Source organism: Crocodylus porosus, unplaced genomic scaffold (assembly GCF_001723895.1).
Source record: "Crocodylus porosus isolate Cpor-Errol unplaced genomic scaffold, CroPor_comp1, whole genome shotgun sequence".
NCBI classification, from domain to species: Eukaryota; Metazoa; Chordata; order Crocodylia; family Crocodylidae; genus Crocodylus; species Crocodylus porosus.
In genome coordinates, this window is record NW_017728925.1 from 1989081 (window position 1) to 2004134 (window position 15054).

At 44.2% G+C, this 15054-nt stretch overlaps 2 protein-coding genes across 5 annotated transcripts in view; one reads left to right on the top strand and one right to left on the bottom strand.

The window, feature by feature from the left end:
- Positions 1-14026, bottom strand: part of PNPLA7 (patatin like phospholipase domain containing 7) — a 257027-nt gene extending 243001 nt beyond the window's left edge. For 2 of the 3 annotated variants that reach the window (XM_019540522.1, XM_019540520.1), the window contains exons 1-3: positions 13981-14026; positions 11289-11323; positions 971-1045 (exon numbers count right to left, since the gene is read on the bottom strand). In XM_019540522.1, coding sequence (XP_019396067.1) covers positions 971-1045; positions 11289-11321 — 108 coding nt within the window. In that variant the 5' untranslated portion in view covers positions 11322-11323; positions 13981-14026. Of the gene's footprint in view, positions 1-970; positions 1046-11288; positions 11324-13868; positions 13935-13980 lie in introns of those variants that run through there. The other variant, XM_019540521.1, reaches the window with a different exon arrangement.
- A 278-nt stretch (positions 14027-14304) lies between these two features.
- MRPL41 (mitochondrial ribosomal protein L41) lies at positions 14305-15054 on the top strand. Of its 2 annotated transcripts, none has more exons than XM_019540526.1 (2): positions 14305-14319; positions 14438-15054. In XM_019540526.1, exon 2 carries the CDS (start codon positions 14446-14448, stop codon positions 14851-14853), a length of 408 nt encoding a protein of 135 aa, XP_019396071.1. In that variant the 5' UTR covers positions 14305-14319; positions 14438-14445; the 3' UTR covers positions 14854-15054. The 2 variants fall into 2 exon arrangements, with proteins under 2 accessions (XP_019396071.1, XP_019396070.1); XM_019540525.1 differs by lacking the exon at positions 14305-14319 and adding an exon at positions 14320-14335.

Here is a 15054-nt window from a genome sequence, read left to right on the forward strand (position 1 = left end):
GGGGGGGGGGGGGGAGAGACACGGTCCCCTGTGGCTGATGACACCTGTCAGAGGGTGCACCAGCACTCTCAGCATGCTCTCACCCTCATGCACCCTCTACGCATCACCACTGTTAGAGCATATTCAGAGATGTTTCTTTGAAAACAAGAAGAAACCCAACTACAATAGAATTTGAAGTACCCCACTTTTTCATTTAAACTGTTCCCCAATGTCCCTCCCAAACATTCAGCCCTGAGATTCTATGTCACTTATCACAGTCCAATTAACTGATCCACTAGACCAGTGTTTCTCAACCTGTGGGTTGTGACCCAAGTGTGGGTCACAAGAATATTTGAAAGAGTTGTGAACAATCACAGCAAAATGTGGGAAAGCATGAATTTCCCTTTGCAGACTGGTAGCCTTTCCAGCCTGCAAGGGGCTACCTGGGGCTGGGGACAGTGGGATGCAGAGAGCACCATGTGCATCTGCACATGGATATGGCAGCCAGGCAGGATGGACAGCAGCTCCTTGCAAGTAAGTCCACGGGGCAAGGGGGGGGGTCATAGACGACATGTCGGAGGGGAGGCAGAGGGGACACTGATTTGTGCAGGCATGGGGCTGCAGTCCATGGGTCCCAGTATATGGCCCCCTTACCTACGAGGGGCACCAGCATGGCTGGGGGTCAGGAATGAGGGGCACTGGCAGAGCCAAGGGACTGTGAGTTAGGACTGGCCATCAATGTTTACAAATTGGTCCTGGTAAAAAAAAGGTTGAGAACCACTACACTTTGCTTGTGTGAGGACAGCACACAAGCAAAACCAAAAACCAACACTGAAATCCTGTCTTACATATGGCGGTACAGTGCAAGATCATAGAGTGCACACAAATTCAGACTGAGCCTCAGGAGAAGGCCTGGAATAAGGAGGAAGATATAAGCCAGTTATATACACATACATTATCTTCCATCTACTCAATGAAAGCTGTACATTACCATAGTGGTCTGCATTCGGTCTTCTACGAACTGAAGAACTCGTGTTCGTAGATCTATGCCTATAGAAAGTCGAGCCTAAAGCCAAAAAGAAAAAGTAGTTAGTAACTGAAGGAGAAAGATCTCGACAATGAAAGCTCTTTAGAAGACAGGCCATACATTGCAAAAAAATTTACTCTCTCCATATCTGGTGCATACACAGATGAATGTAGGTATTCAATTTATGTAGTGCAATTCCCTTACGTTTACATAGCATCTTTCTTTTATCCACCCAGACTGTAAAGAAAGGATCCAGTCCTACAATTTCTTATTCATTCATTTCTGCTTATAAGTATTTCAAGACAGAGTACTTCCATACAGAAAAAGGAAGTGAAAGAGACCATGCACTTACCCAGAGAATGCATTTATCTGAACTTAACACACACAGAGCTAAATAAGCATATAGCCCTACCAGTGCTGTGATACTGGCACCCCAAAACCAACTGTTACTGCTGGAACTACTATCAGAAACCTTGAAAAAGAGGGGAGATTAAGCTAATCAGGTTCCCATCTGCCATCATTTTCCAAGCTTCTAACGTCAGCCCTTTGAAAGATATTTCCCCTTCACCTTCTCTGGCTCAGTTAAGGGAAGCACAAATAGTTACAAAATGGATGGTTACAGTTTACTAGAGTACAATTAAGTTACAAGGTAGGTAGCGGATAAAAGATGCCATGTACTTAAATGCTTTGTGGACTTAACAGATATGCCAGCAGTTCCCAACTTTGGGTTCACGACCCCATTTAGGGTGGCAGGTCATGACAATAAAAAAAGGGGTCGCAAAGACCGTCACAGATTTTCTCCTTTAAAGGAGAAAAATGCCAGAAATGGTGGGTTCCCCTTGCAGGCTGACAGAGTTGCAGCCTGCAGGGGGCTCCTTGTGGCTGGAGGGAGTAGGAGGAGGGTGATAAGGCAGGGGGTGCCACATGCGCGTGCAAACACATACACGTGGCAGTCAGGCATCATGGAGAGTAGCTGCCACAGCCCCTCCAGATAGATCTATGGGGCAGGGAGAGGGCAGACCGAGACCCTCATGGCAAGGGAGGGAAGAAGTCAGGTAGGCCTGGGGCTGCAGGTGCTGCCCAGCCAGGCCCATGCATGGGCCCCAGGGCCAGGCCAGGGATGCAGGGGCCAGCTAGGGGAGGATGGAGGCACAGGTGGCTTGGCTGGGGGGAGGGGGTGGCTTGACTCCCTACCACTATGTGCACGCCCAAGGAGAAGGGCATGAGGGGGCACATGCTCCCAGATTTGTGCATGGGGTGGGGACAGATGCAGGCTGCCTGCTGTGGGATCATGGCTCCACACCCAGCTGCCCTCCCCCCAAATCATCCACAACAGAGCAGGGTGGGGAAGCTCAGTGCAGCTGCTGGGAGCCCCACATCAGCTGTGCTGCCATAGCGAGGCAGCCCCTGCCCACCCAGCAGCAGCAGGGGGCACAACTCTGCAGCACAGCCACTGCTGCTTCTGGGCAGGCAGGGAGCACCTCGCCATGGCAGCATGGGTACTGTGGGGCTCCTAATAACAGCACAGAGCTGTTGGACCACGTGGGCTGCAGAGGCCCCCAGAGGGAGGGCAGCAGGGCAGGAAGCCCTGAGCCCACAGTGGGTAGCATGTATCCTCCCCACTCCACCGTCTCCACTCTAGCCATGCCACTTGAGTGCTGCTGGGCAGAAAGCTGCAGACCCAGGTAGGGGGCACCAGCAGGGCTGGGGGGGTGGTCCTGCAGATTCCGAGTGAGGGGCCATGCTGAGGAAATGGGGTTATGCTGAAGAAAAGGTTGGGAAGCACTAAGCTATGCAGAGGATGGGACGTTGTTGCAATGTAAGCAACAGGTACAAAACCAGGCCTGGCACTGCGTTATGCAGTTAAGCGGATTATGTGTGTATCCAGTATGCATATAAATAGTGTACGCTGTAGCAGCTTCCATCAAACCCCAAACCAGAAACAGAACAGGAGATTAAAAACAAAGCTAAACAGCAGTTTTCACACCCTTAGTTTCCTCCCTCCCCATAATCCTGGGCAAACAGAGGTTTTGCAGGATCCCTTGATGGCATAACCAATAGATCTGAGCTAGCTTGGTCCTGCACATGAGAAGTAAGTTGCAAGTCCTTCACCCCCTGCCCCCCAAGAGAACATTACATCAACAACCAGCTCCTTGCTTTCTAAACCAAGGGGCCTGAAGCACAAGCCCTGTGCTGACTGCAATTATGGCCACCTAAGAGAGAAGAGATGTAAGACCAAGAATCAGGATCCAAGGGATTTATAGTCAACAACCACCTTAAGCTCCAAACCAACAGGAGGCAAGCAGGACACTGAGATCATGTGCTCCGACTAAGCAAGGCTGCTTAATAAGCACCAGGGTTGGTATCTGTGTCAATTTAATCAGCGTCCCTACTCGGAGAGCACTGCAAGGTAGCAATCTGATCTTGACATGACAGAGATACAGAGCAGCATATATTTGAAAGAAACACTAACACGAGCTCCAAGGCAGACCTAGATGAAGAAAAGCTTTCCTGGACACTAGTGCTCTATGTTTTGGATAGAATCAAGGATCCAATAACATCCTAGGACGGCAGACCGTAGTAACCAATAGCATAATCAACACTCCTGATGAAGTTAAATGGGAGATCTGAGAATGTACAAACCTTAAGGGTTAAACCCTGTATAACAAAAAAAATCAATTAACTTAACACTGAAGGGTACCAGGGGACAAAAAACTCTGAACTGAGCAAATGCTAGATTAAGGCAACTCTGAAAGCAGCATTCCCCAGATACTGAATGCAGGGACAGAAGGAAAGGTGATGGTTCTCAGCCAACAAGTCCAGTGTGTTCCTTGGCTGTCTTTTATGTCCCTTCTGGGCAGCTGCTGGGGAAACTGAGTCAACTGTCTCGTGAATGTCAGCCTGCTGCAGCTTGGCAAAGCTCTGAGGATACTGGAACTATCTATAAGCTTATGCAGACAGACACTTTCCAAAGGTGGACTTAAAGCATTCTTCACAAGCATGTCCATGACCACTCAAACTTCCTTTAAATGCAACTTTGCAGCATTCCTAAGCTCAAAGGAAAGCATCCTACTCTCTATAGTGGCAAAGGGACTGTGTTCCACTGACAGATCATCCATGGATTCAATATATCTGTCTATATTTAACAGTTGGGTTATTCCACCTCGGAATTATTATAAGCTTAATCTCAGACCGTGTGTTTTTCCCAATATTCTTTTATTACAGACATCAATTCTTGTTTTGCATGAGGAAGTGTTCCAGGATTACATCAAAGGCTTCATAAGCACATGAAACTGGGAGTAAAATGACATACAATACTGAGCCACTGCAGCCAATCAAAGGATTTTCCTGCAGAGGCTAAATTAAACCTATTGTTCTAAGTCTGTTTCAAAGCTGCAAGACATCAGGGAATTTTGTTCCTCTTAAGTATAAATAGTGGTGATGCAAAAAAAAAGAAAGTTTGCCCAGACTGCATAGTGACAAACACATGTAATACTACTAAATAATAAACACTTTCCCTTTTGGAATAGGTATATGGTACTTAGTGGCCTCACAGTTTCACTTAAAAATAATATTCTGTACTATTATAACACCTTTCTTCCAAGAATATCAACAATCTTCACCAGGTATCTTGATAATTTCCTTGGGACTTGGGTCATGGTCCATCTCTTAGGTGATTAGTGTACACAAGGAAATACATGCTCATGAAAGTTAACTAACAATTTAAAACCCTAGCATAGACAGGTTGAAGTTTAACAGGCTAACCGATAAAAGTAAACTCTCTCTCTTGATTTGGGTCCCAAAAAGAGAAGACATCCATGGTTAGCAGTTTGTAGAAGAATGCACATGTACTCTGCCATATATTAGAGTTCAAAAAACAAGCAAACTAGTCTTCCAGCACCAGAAGAAGGACTGAATCTTAAGGGGGATCTAAAAAGGAAAAAACCTATCTGTAGGATTCTTCATGGATGCAGCAGAATTAAAAGTATTTCTTTACTCCTCCAGTTAAATGAGACATCTTTCTCTATCTTGCTTTTTCCTACGAGGGACTATTCATGAAATGAAAAACTAGAAAGGCCACTACCAGAAGAGCAATTGTGGAGAACCTAGTCTATGCAAGAACACTAAAAGAACTTGGCTTGTTACTCTAGCAAAATGACACCCAAGACAGGGTAAGATTGTTCTCCATAAACACACCAGTAGGATAAACACCAAGGATGAAGAAGGACTAAATGACAAGTGCTGACACAAAAATTAACAGGTGTAAATTGGCCATGAACAAAAGTAGGCTGAAAGGTAGAAGGCAATTTCTAATCCCGAGAAGAGTAAGGTTGTAGAAAAGCCTTTTAACAGGCATAGTAATAAAAGGGATAGACCTGAATTTTGATCCTTGTATGCATGACATCCAAATAAAGAAACTAGGTAAGTGTGGTCTAGAGCAGGGGTTCTCAATCCCCAGCCAGTACAGGGTTTGGCCCACCCCCCCCACCCTGGGGGTATCCTTACCTGTCTTCCCGTTGGAAACTCTGGCCGCGATTGGCTGTGACTGCTGGGCCGCTGTTTGGCGGGCCATGGCCACTTCTGGGTGGCAGTTTGACAGGCTGCAGCATAAAAACTTTGGGAACCCCTGGTCTAGCAGAAAGTACAATAATGATGGATACATAACTGCTCTAAAAATAACATTTCTATATTGCCGGCATAATGAACCTAGACCAAAAGAAGAACCAGCATGATTCAAAGTCACTTGTGCAAGAAAGCTGCATGGACACCACAGATGTGTCACACTGGCACAGAGACCTTATTGATCCTTGCTGATCAAACCATACTAGACATTTACCTGTTCCCCTGGACAATAAGCTCATATTGGGGATGTGCACAGCTCCAGCTGTTACTGCTCAAGATAGTTAATACTGGTTACATGAACATGTATAATGCCACATATTCCTGTTATCACTGAATAGAAAGAAGAAACTTTTAAGTGAAAAATGCCTTTGGCCTCACTCATCCAGTTCCTGGGGAAAGATTGGAAGAAAAAGAAGAAATCTAGATCCTCAAGGGAAAGAAAAGCTCTTGTATGGTGCTTGAGCCAATGATGATAGTAGGCAAGCATGCCCAACAAATGAACACCAGTAAAGAGTGGAGTTGTGTGGACAGTCTCTCCAGACACAAGCAGGAAGGCTGTAATCTCATACAGACCTGAAAGTGTGGGTAGTCCTTCAGGATGCAAAAGGAACAACAGTGACATCATAAAAACCTGAGATATGCAGACAAGACTTAAAAGACCATGTATGCATCACGTGTACCAGTACAGACTTCTCGTATCTCTTACAAGGTCTGAATACCAACTGCTAAAGGCAAGGAACTCACTAGTTCCTCATCAATGCTTGGAAGCAGTACAAAGGAAGAAGAGCTTTCTAGCAAATTATATGTTCCACTAGTACTGCCCCTTAAAGACTAGCCTTACTACTTCTACCTCATTAACTATTTCTGCCTTATTTTCTAAGTACATACAGGCATACCTTGTTTTATTGCGCTTCGCTTTATTGCGCTTCGCAGATATTGCCTTTTTTACAAATTGAAGGTTTGTGGCAACCCTGCATCGAGCAAGTCTATCGGCACCATTTTTCCATCGGTTAGCATTTTTTAGCAATGAAGTATTTTTTAATTAAGGTCTGTACATTGTTTTTTTAGACATAATGCTATTGCACACTTAATAGACTACAGTATAGTGTAAACATAACTTTTATATGCACTGGGAAACCAAAAAATTCGTGTGACTCGCTTTACTGCGATATTCGCTTTATTGCGGTGGTCTGGAACCGAACCTGCAATATCTCCAAGGTATGCTTGTATATTAGCATTGAGACCCTTTGGTTTTCCTGTCCAAGAAAATACTCAAAATGATTAAGAGGTTTTGATTTAAAAAACAACTAGGAAAACTGACAACCACTTGAGAAGTGTGTATGGCTGGCAATATATTTAACTTACAAAAATACTTTTTTAATATCATTTTTTAAAGAACATTAAATGTTCAAAAGTACAGACATTTGAAGTTTTCCTATGCCACACTTAATACTGTCCCCTCTCAACATAACTCCTGCTTCAGTACAAGAAATCCCGAACAGTTACTATACAAGTCTCTCCTGTTGTATATCCGAATTACATTATTTGTCCCCAGTTTTCTGTTCTGTTTTAGGAGCAGACATTAGAGCTTTAATTACTGAGTGGCAATCTGTGTTCCATTACAAGGTTTAATTTGTTCACCTAACTTTTTAGTTGTAGAAGCCTTCTTGGATGATCTCCAGAAGTAGAGAAACAAAATTACTTATCCACAGAGGAGTCACAGTTTCATTAGCTCAAAAAACCCCAAGTTTTGGACATTTACAGCTGAAAACTAGTTCCCCAGAGAAGCTTTAAAAAATCATAAATATTCATTAACTGTAAGGTTTTGTGATGAATGTTACAATTTGTCTACTATTTCACAAGTTTACAAATATTTAATACACTTCACTTAATGTGGTTGAGGACATACATACCAAATTATTAGGGCTGTCCAAAACAGCACTGTTCCGTTTCGACTTGCGTTTCAATGGATCAGTGTTTTGTTTCAAATTTCATTTAAATCCGAAACTGCTGTTCCATTTCGTTTCTTCAAAACAGTTTTGCTGTTTCGATGTTTTGCTCATAGGCTAATGGGGAAGCTCAAAACAACCTATAATTTGTAATTTCTGGCCTGATTTGGATGACACTTGCAGGAATAGTAGCCCCTTCTGAGGACGTGAAGCCTGCCAAGTTTCAAGGAGATATGTGCAGGGGTTTGGGGGAAATTGCACCTCAAACTACAGACAAACAAACAACTCATGTCACATGTATGTGTTAAGCCAGAGCGGGTTCAAAACTGCAGGCTTGTTAGCCGCTGCTGAGGATGAAGCCTGCCATGTTTCCAAGAGATATGCGCATGGGTTTGGGGGAAATTGCACCTCAAGCTGCAGACAAGCAAAACTTGTGACATGGGTGACACTGTGTGTGTTAAGGCACAGCAGGGTGAAAGCTGCAGGCTTGTTAGCCCCTGCTGAGGCCACGAAGCCTGCCAGCTTCCAAAGAGATCGGTGCGGGGGCTTCTGGGTTCTGGGGCCCTGCACCTCTGGCTGCTGACAGGCAAAACTCATGACACAGGTGCTTGTGGGACCGTGTCTGTCTTGGGGCACAGGGGGGTGAAAGCTGCAGGCCTGCTAGGCCCTGCTGTGGCCACGAAGGCTGCCAGCTATCAAGGAGATAGGTGCAGGGGGAGTCCAGGTTCTGGGGCCCTGCACCTCTAGCTGCTGATGGCAAAACTCGCGACATGGGTGGGTGACACTGTGTGTGTGTTAAGGTGCACCCTCACTCAACTGACACCAAGGCAGAAAGCAGGGGGGTTCACACAATGCTGCCTTTTATGCAGTTTTTCCATCCTGCCCCCAGAGTACTGGGATTAGAAGCGGCCTCAGGAAAGGGTGACAGTCACTGGCCAGCTACACAGTCAATGAGAGTGCTCCTTCCCCCTTCCTCTCCTTACTTTAGTTTCTGTTTCCCTGCAGGCAAGCCCAGCTTGAGCTTCAAAACTCTGAACATTTCGACTTGCCTCATTTCATTCTGAGGCTGTGTCAAAGTGCTCCATTTCATTTTGATTTTGCTATTGGAGCTCAAAACAAGTTGAAACAGCATCAAAACGAAACTGCAGGTGAAATTTTGCACAGCCCTACAAATTATATATTTGAAAAAGAATATATATGTTGTTATCCTCTTAGCTGTCAAAGCATTTTTCCAAAACTTGAAGACTTAAGTCTGAAATAAGATGACAGTGGGTTCATCAAATAAGGTTTTAGGTGTCAAATTATTTTCTCACTAACTGCAGGTTAACTACCATAAAGGACTTAACAAATAATTAAAGTTAGTGGTTTGCCATAGTCACAAATTCCAAAACTTGTACTTTTATCAAAAGTCAACAACTTCTCAGTATTGCTTCAGAGCTCCTTTCATTTCCACCTAAAATAACTATTTTCAAAATAATCTGAGTAGCCTAAAGGCCAGAAAGCTATTTTCCAAAACCAAACCACGTCATCAACATTTCCTCAGTCCCACCTAAAAACTGTGTTTTTGCAGTGTTCCTTTCTGACACAGGAAAATGTGTTTGCAAAGGACAGGAAAGCACACGGGCTATACAATTTAGAAAACAAACAACATGGTTTATTAAATGGAAACCTAACGTGATTTTATAAACAGTATCCCTGCCCCAGTGTTTCTTCTTTAAACAAAAGACCGCATGTTTCTAAAAGTTGAACTAAAACACTAAACATGCATGAAATAAACATGCTATGATTTGAGGAGGGGGTGACTAAAATTGGAACTTTTGTACTTTGTCCTATCAGCCACATTTTTTTTCTGCAGAACCATATCTAGCTACTATCATTAATTAAGGATTATAGGTCTAGCACTGCCCACATAAAAGTAATATAACCTTGAATAACTTTTATATCAATGTAATTTGTTTAATGCATTGAAATAAGAATAGCAATGTAACAACAGCAATGTAATTAAACAAATTACATTTTGTTTAAAGCATTAAAATATGAATAGCAAAAAACCACCACTGAAATTAGGATTGAAGATTACACAGAGAAGTCTCACACTGATCTCCCAACAAAACTCCAACCTTACCAAGTTTAGCCTTCTACTTATAAGCACAGGGTATTACAGAAAAAAAAAGTGACCAGCCACAAAACACTGTTTTTGAGGCTGACCATTATTAGTATTAAAAATCTAGTTTCCTGAATGTGAACCAATGAAGAGTACTTGAGTCTGAGTGTGGACAGCTCCACTACCTCTATCATTATTCACAGCTCTCTCAAGCAGCAGCGAAAATGTTGTCAGTTTTATCATTTTGACAGCCACACAGAGGAAGCAAGTACTAAAACCAAAACTAGTGGGGATTGGAGACATGCACAGTGTAGATGCAGGGGTAGGGTACACCAAGATGTATACCAGGGCAAACCTTTTTGTTACATCAGCAGCCCACACCTGTAGCAGAACTACTCTAACCTCAAAACAGTTTGGAGGCTCAAGAATGACAGGGAGCAAAGAAAATGTTTCTTCTCTTTTCCAAATACTGGGACAAGACGCATTCAAATGCATCAGAATGACTAAGGGCCAAGGTAACAGGTGGACTCCTTCGCTGTTCAGGCCCAGCATCATAACAGCGCTCCCAGCAGTTGACAGCTGCAGTGATTCCTTCAACCCCCCCTGTATTTCATCTACTTCTTAGAAGATGTTGGATAAATTTGTGAAGCTGTCTTAAATTATACATATTATAAAAGAAAAATGTAAGTATTATTTTTATAGTTGTTAACTTAGGCCTTCTAATGTTATTTCTAAGGCCAAGAATTCCCTTCTCAGATCCTTCTTACACCAGCTAATGTTCCACTTGCTCATAGTGGGCACCAGTTTCTGAGGCTGTAGAGACTGGAGAACAGGGAGCCCTGATTTGTTTCACTGCATTTTGACTAGCGAGTAGTTTAGTCGTTACTAATTTTCCCCTGCTAACCTCTCCTCTCTGGCAAGTAGTCCAGAGGGTTATACCACAGGGCAACAGCAGCCAGAAGTCTAGCACAGTCTCAACCTTCTCTCGCTAAGAATTGCCATCTTCAGACTGCAGTGTGCCCTGAGTGTTCTTCATGATTCATGGTGCCTCCCAGGAACTGCAGATCAGTAATTCTATCTTCTTAACTGGTGTTACAGTTAATTTTACTTTGGTACTATGATATCCTCCTGCATGTGTCATCAGCATAGAGATCATCATCTTGCAGCTGGTTTTACCAATGCCTTCCTAGATGACTAGCCAAGAGGATATACAGTAAATGCATAATTTTTCCCAGGTGGTTAAGCTGTGACTACTAAAGCAGATATCTGAATAAATCTGCTTTGATCTACATTTGTATAATTATAATGCATATTATTTTTAATGGGAATAAGAACTTCCCACTCAGGGCCTTGCCTTGCCTTTATTAAAAGTTCTGCATGCTTTTACATAAAAAATGAAAGCACGGTAAGGCCAATCTTTACGGTTTTGAAAGGAGTTAAAAACAAAACAACTTAAGATTTGAACAGCTTCATATTCAAGGACATTTTTATTTAACAAGTTAGCCACGTGCTATAAAATTGGGCAAGTTAAACTCCAACTTCCAGATATACTGCAAACACTTGAATATACCAAAACTTAAATAAAAAAACCCAATACATACTATACCTCAATGCTGTTGCTGCTGTTCTCGTCATCCATGTCTAGGCAAGGGACGGAGGTACAAAAAAAAAAAAAAAAATCAAAAGGAAAATAATAGTTAATAAATGACACCAGTTACTCCTGAAGTTATAATTCAATACCATAATACGATTTGAGAACTAATCCTTCAAGTTTATTTATTTGACATTACAAGACAAGTTAATAGAAGTGCTGCATTAGTCTTCACCTTCCTTTTTCTTCTTGAAAAAATATAAAAAACATCCAGCTATTCAAGGAAGAAATAGTGCAAACAGGATAATGAATAATGACAGCTTATGAAGCTCTTTGAAAGGTAACCAAGCTGCATACTCTACCGCTTTACTCAAAGGCCTAATGAGCAGCCTGAAAGGAAACACAACAAGGCTGTTTTGCTGCATTAATTAAACCTTCTGAAAGTTTATTTCAAACACAGTCCAGGGGCCAGAAAGCCTTCCATACCCAGTTTCCACTAATTCTAATGACCAGTGAGTGGATAATTAGCAAAATGTAAAAAAAATAAAAAATAAAAAAGTCTTCGCTAAGGGGAAAAAATACCCACATTTCGAATAGTGTTAAACTAAGCCATGTTAACTAGCCCAGGAGGGGCTGGCAATGTTTTTGGGTAGAGTGCTAAAAACACATACAACCTCAATTTGTAAGATGTTGGTGTGCCAGGGGCAGATGGCGGGGGAGCCACAAGGGGCCCAATCCTTGTTTTGGCAGCACAGCCTTAGCCTCTTCTCCACTGTCCTCCCTGAGGCACATGTGCCAAGCAAAATGCCTGTGTGTGCTACACTGGCACCCATACTAATGGGGTTGCTTTACCCCTGAATTAGCTCATGATAAAATAAGTCAAGGATAAAGCAGTTGTATTAAAGCATAAAACAGCTTGGTTAAAAACAAAATTCATTTGTCTATTTAGAATGTTAACACACCCTTACTTGATTGAAGAAAAATACAATTCTTCCTTGTTAAGTCAAGGCCTCAAACACAGAACAGGCTGTAAAATTAGCCTTCACTTCTTCTGGGATCTAGTGTATTAGTAACATGTTAATTGTAAAATGAAACCTCAACCTCCTAACCTTATGTTTACTCCATTCCAGCATGAGACTAGACTACAGTTTCTTTCCATCAAGGAAGATTCATTCCAAAGCCTAGATTACATGTGTGCCCTCACTCTGTCCCCACCTAAGAACTACACTAACTTCCCTTATAGTCAGAGGGGAGTAACTAGCCAATTGCATCCATGAGTCAGCAGACAACCACCACAAATTCCAGCAAAGCAATCACTGATCATTTTCAGTTTTGAGGCAAAAAACATGAGCCTCTTTCCTTACACTGTCATAAATTTATTACTACAATTTTTATAATCATTATAGAGCCTAGACCTGGTGCAACATTTTGCACAATTCTAAGCATAGACCTGAAATCAAGTTAGAAACCAGGTCAAGACAGCGCTAGTAAATTCTAATACATGGTGATCCCATTTTCTGTATAATGCTTTTAAGCATAGATCATTTACAGGTCTTTTTGCAAAAATCTCACAGCGCTATATGATGACTAAAGACTTCTGTTTCTACAATGAATATTAGCTCATCTTATTCCCCCAGAGGGTGCCTATTTATGTAGTACATTTTATAGTTACCCAGCTGGTAATGAAATCAAGTTAACACTCTTTCCAAAGCTTCAAAGAAAAGCTGTCTTAATTTGTATACCAACAAATGCTCTTCAACAGTAAAATTCAGTTGAAGGTATAAAAGAAGAAACATGAGCTTCAGTCTATCCATTTCCTCTGCTGTTAGTCAAAGAGAGTGAAGAGAAAGAAACAGAGAGGCAGAAGAGAGTGTGTTACAGCAAAGCCGCAATAACTGGGAAGACCATTACCTTTAACTATTTACCTTTAATTAATGAAACCTTTAAACCATATATGCCAAGAAACACTTATTTATATAGTACTTGAGATCACCCTTTGAATATTACTTAAGGTGTTGAAACCCTTTCAAGACACCCTTAAGCAAGCATTCAATGACAAGAAATGTAGTTATTTTAAAATATGACAAAGCAAATATAATTTTACTTTTGGATATCACAAATCTAAGTTTTTCTGTTCTTAAAAAACAACAACAACCCCCACAACTGCCAGCCTTCTGACAATACAGCAACCCAATAGATAAAAGTAACTTAAGTGCAGAGAGTTAGTGGAATGCACTTAAGAATGAAAGTCCCACCATCCACCCAAACATTTTGGGCACTGCCTCGGAGGCGAACAGCAAGTGCGGCACGTCAGGGTCACAGGCAAGTCCCGTGTATGTTCTTGAGTGGCACTTGTTGCACTCACCCCCACCCTGCAAAATGCAGCGCTCTCCCCTGGCCTGGCAGGTCTCCTCTGACGGCTCCTCGCCGTTTGGGTGGGCGAGGCAGGGGGAGGCTTGCTAAGCACTACGGAGAAACCAGCCCGGGCAAAGGGAAGCCGGTTTTGTTCCGCACCTGCTGCACTTTGTCCCGGGCAGACAGACAAATCCGGCCAGATCTGTCTTAAAGCGGGGGCGGGAGCAGCTCTGCACTCACCGGGATCTCACGGCCCGGGGCAATGCCCGGGCTCACCCAGGGGCGCGCCTGAACCCGCCTGCCCCGTCCGGGAGAGCGGGGGCGGGAGGGCGCGGGACAGGCGATGACTCACCCCCGGCTCCAAGCGACTCTCCAGCGTCTCCTCGAGGGGGGGGAACCCCGGGACTAGGAGGCGGGGTCGGAGGTGAAGGGTTCCCCCGGGAAAGGTCAGGGGTCAAGAGACAAAGATGTCCCTCCCCCCTGCGCACGCTCCCCGGGAGGGAAGCCCCGCCCACCTCGGCCAGGTCTCTCCGCGTTGATTGGCCAGCGCGCTCCCCGCTCCAAGACTCTCCGCGCTGTTTGGCTAGAGAACAGAGGAAGGGCCGGGATGGGTGGCCGCCCTGCTAGCCAATCAGGGGGGTCGGTGTTGGAGAGTAAGACGGTTTCTGCGGCTCGGGGAGGCAAGAGGAAGGTTGGGCAGCGCGGCGGTGAGGGGGCTGGGGCGGTACCGGAGTGGGCCCCCTTCACATGGCTGGGGGAGCCGCCGGGGGGGGGAAGCCCCAGCCCCGCTCACGCTCTTGTCTTTGCAGTCGCCGGGATGGGGCTTCTCGCCGAGCTGACGCGGGGCCTGGTGCGGGGCGCGGACCGCATGGCCGAGTTCACCAGCAAGTGCGGTTCGCGGTTCCACAAAAAGGGCCGGGGCATCAAGGGGATGGGCTTCAAGGTTAAGGGCCGCAGGTTTCGCTTGATCCAGGAGATGATCCCCGAATTCGTGGTCCCGGACCTGACGGGATTCAAGCTCAAGCCCTACGTGTCCTACAAGGCTCCTGAGGGGGAAGAGCCCGCGCTGACTGCCAAGCAGCTCTTCATGGACTTCGTTGCCCCGCAGATCGAGAAGGATGTGAAAGAAGGGACTTTTGACCCTCATAACCTGGAGAAGTACGGGTTCGAGCCCACACAGGAGGGCAAGCTCTTCCAGCTGTACCCTAAGAACTACGTGCGCTGAGAGCACTCCTGCCTGGCTGCAGATGTTTAAAGACTGCACACTTTGCTGCTGTTTCCATGTTGAATGAGGGACATGTCTTGCAGAAGGAAGAATGCTGCCCTTTTCACTAGGATCAGCTTTTAATAGACACCAAGTTGGCCTGTGTAAAGCCTGATATTCCAAAAATAATGGTAATAAACTAATTTAACTAATTCCTGAGCA

Coding starts and splice junctions, on each gene's coding strand:
- MRPL41 (XM_019540526.1), top strand. CDS start 14,446: ATGGGGCTTCTCGCCGAGCTGACGCGGGGCCTGGTGCGGGGCGCGGAC.